The sequence below is a fragment of the Athene cunicularia genome, assembly GCF_003259725.1.
Source record: "Athene cunicularia isolate RWA chromosome 2 unlocalized genomic scaffold, athCun1 chr2_part1, whole genome shotgun sequence".
Lineage (NCBI taxonomy): Eukaryota > Metazoa > Chordata > Aves > Strigiformes > Strigidae > Athene > Athene cunicularia.
This window is the reverse complement of record NW_020799095.1, coordinates 103,169,489-103,171,530: the sequence shown is the minus strand read 5'-3', so window position 1 is coordinate 103,171,530 and position 2,042 is coordinate 103,169,489. Positions and strand designations below refer to the sequence as shown.

Genomic DNA, 2,042 nt, shown 5'->3' with positions numbered 1-2,042 from the left:
TGCTATTTCTTTTTTTTTTCTTTTTTTTTTCTTTTTTTTTTAATATATATATATAATAATGCTCTAGACTCGTTGCCGGCCCCGGAGCAACTTTTGCTTTACAAAGCGGAGCGGAGCCGGTGCGGCATGGGACGGGCTGGGGGGAGCGGCCAGACGGAGCGGCGACCCCCGGCAGCACTGCACTCACGTCGGGATTCGGCCCTTCGGAAATCGGGCTGGAACCCTACACCTCGGCGCCCACCGAGGGGAGAGGGGGGGCACTCGGCTTTGGAAGGGGGATAAGGGGTGTTAGGAGCCCTTTTCCAAAGCCATCCTGGGAGCTGGACCCTAGGAGCGAAGGTATGGCCCCGAGTCGAGGTTAGGCAATGAGTTTTTACCCCCAGCTCTCATTTTAAATGCCTCGCAACTAGTAGAAATTTCAGATTTAGGGACAGCGTTTGGGACGCTGGTGTGCCAAGGCTGCGATGGCGAGCCACCACTTCGCCTCGGCTATTTGGTCAAAATCGAGCAGTCTGGTAGGAAACGGAGGAAATGGAAAAATATGCGGTATTCTGCCTCCTGCTCTCATAGCTACTGAAAACTGGGGAGGGGGGGGAAGGGTTTAAATGCACGGCGGAAAGTATAGAGAATCCACCTATAAAATCAAATGCCTTCATCCCTGCAAGTCCCCTTATATTCTTTTTCTGACTCAGCTCTCCACGTTTCGGGGAGAAAAAAAAATAAATAGGGATTTCACATATACCGTGCCACGTTGTGCAGAAATAATAAAAGGAGGTGTTTGGATTTCTGCAGCAGCTTTTGAGTGGAGGCTGGGAAAGGCTGTCTCAGACTCAGAGCTTCGCCAGTGATTTTTTTGCTCTTTCCATTCCCCTCCGCTACCTGCGTTAATTCATCACAGGGTTATTCTTTTACCTTTCGCTTAGCACCTTGGCTCTGTAAAACGAAAGAGCTTGTAACGTTAGGCAGCTTTGGGGAGAGGGTTGCAACGACACGGCGAGCACTGAGGTGAGAAGGAAACGGCCTTTTGGTCCGCACCCACCGAAATACATTTCTCTCCTCCCTTCGTTTGCAAATTATTAGGAGCTGAACAGGCACACGGCAGAGTCCAGAGAGCACAGTTCAACTTACGTTGTCAGCTTGTAGCTCTTAGCACACCGCTAAGATTTATTAATCTTTGCACTAAAAGCGCCACTGAAGACTGTAATCAGGAAAATGCTTAAGGCTTCAAGGACGCTGGAAGTTAAACTGTTATTTGTCTCAGCTATTTACTTTATAACATTACCTTCGTGCCTGCGGAAAGAAATTCTGCCGTCACAATATTTCTCGGGCATTTAAAAATATTTTCCCCCTTAGTGCGCGAGAAATATATTTATCTCCAAGGCAAGCAAAACTAAGTTTTAATTTTAGATATTGTTTTAGTAACTCTACGATTAACGTTAAGAAAGCTGGATCAAACCGTCTAATGATTTGTTATAAAACTACCTCGCGGCAACAGTTTGCAAGTCCTGACCGCTGACACGATTATTTGAAACGGGAACACGCGTGGCTTCGCCTTTGCTGCCGCCTTTTGCCTTGCAGGAGCCGAAAACTCGCGTAGCCCGGGAGCTCCGGGCGGCTGCTTTGCCCCGCATTACAACGCGAGGCGGATCCTCCGGCGCACACACACACACCCCCATCCCCGAAAGAATAACCCCTGCCCCGCCGCTTCCCAGCACGGGGGGCCGGAGGCACCGTCCAGGGAAAGGCGAGGAAGGCGGGACAGCGACGCGGCTGCCCGCGCTGCCCGAGCCCTCCCAGTCGGGCCGAGGCTCAGCGGCCCCGCGGGGAGGGAGCAGGAGCGGCCCCAGGGGCACAAGGGTGGGCGAGAGACCCCCGGGAGCAGGGGAATCTGCCGTCTCCCTCCTCGGCTGGCTTGGCTGTCCTGCCCCAGCTTTCTCCGGCGCCCTACTCCTTCCCTCCTCGACCCCTTCTCCCCCAGCCCTCTCCTCTCCCTTCCGTGAGATTCTCCAACTCCACTCTTCTCCCGAAAAAAAAAAAAAAAA

The 2,042-nt window shown here is 52.2% G+C and overlaps 1 protein-coding gene across 1 annotated transcript in view; it reads right to left on the bottom strand.

The window, feature by feature from the left end:
* The window catches only part of GATA6 (GATA binding protein 6), a 16,001-nt gene extending 14,370 nt beyond the window's left edge, over positions 1-1,631 (bottom strand). Inside the window, exon 1 of the mRNA XM_026841446.1 lies at positions 1,483-1,631. Coding sequence (XP_026697247.1) covers positions 1,483-1,631 — 149 coding nt within the window. The remainder of the gene's footprint in view (positions 1-1,482) is intronic.
* Positions 1,632-2,042: the final 411 nt, after the last annotated feature.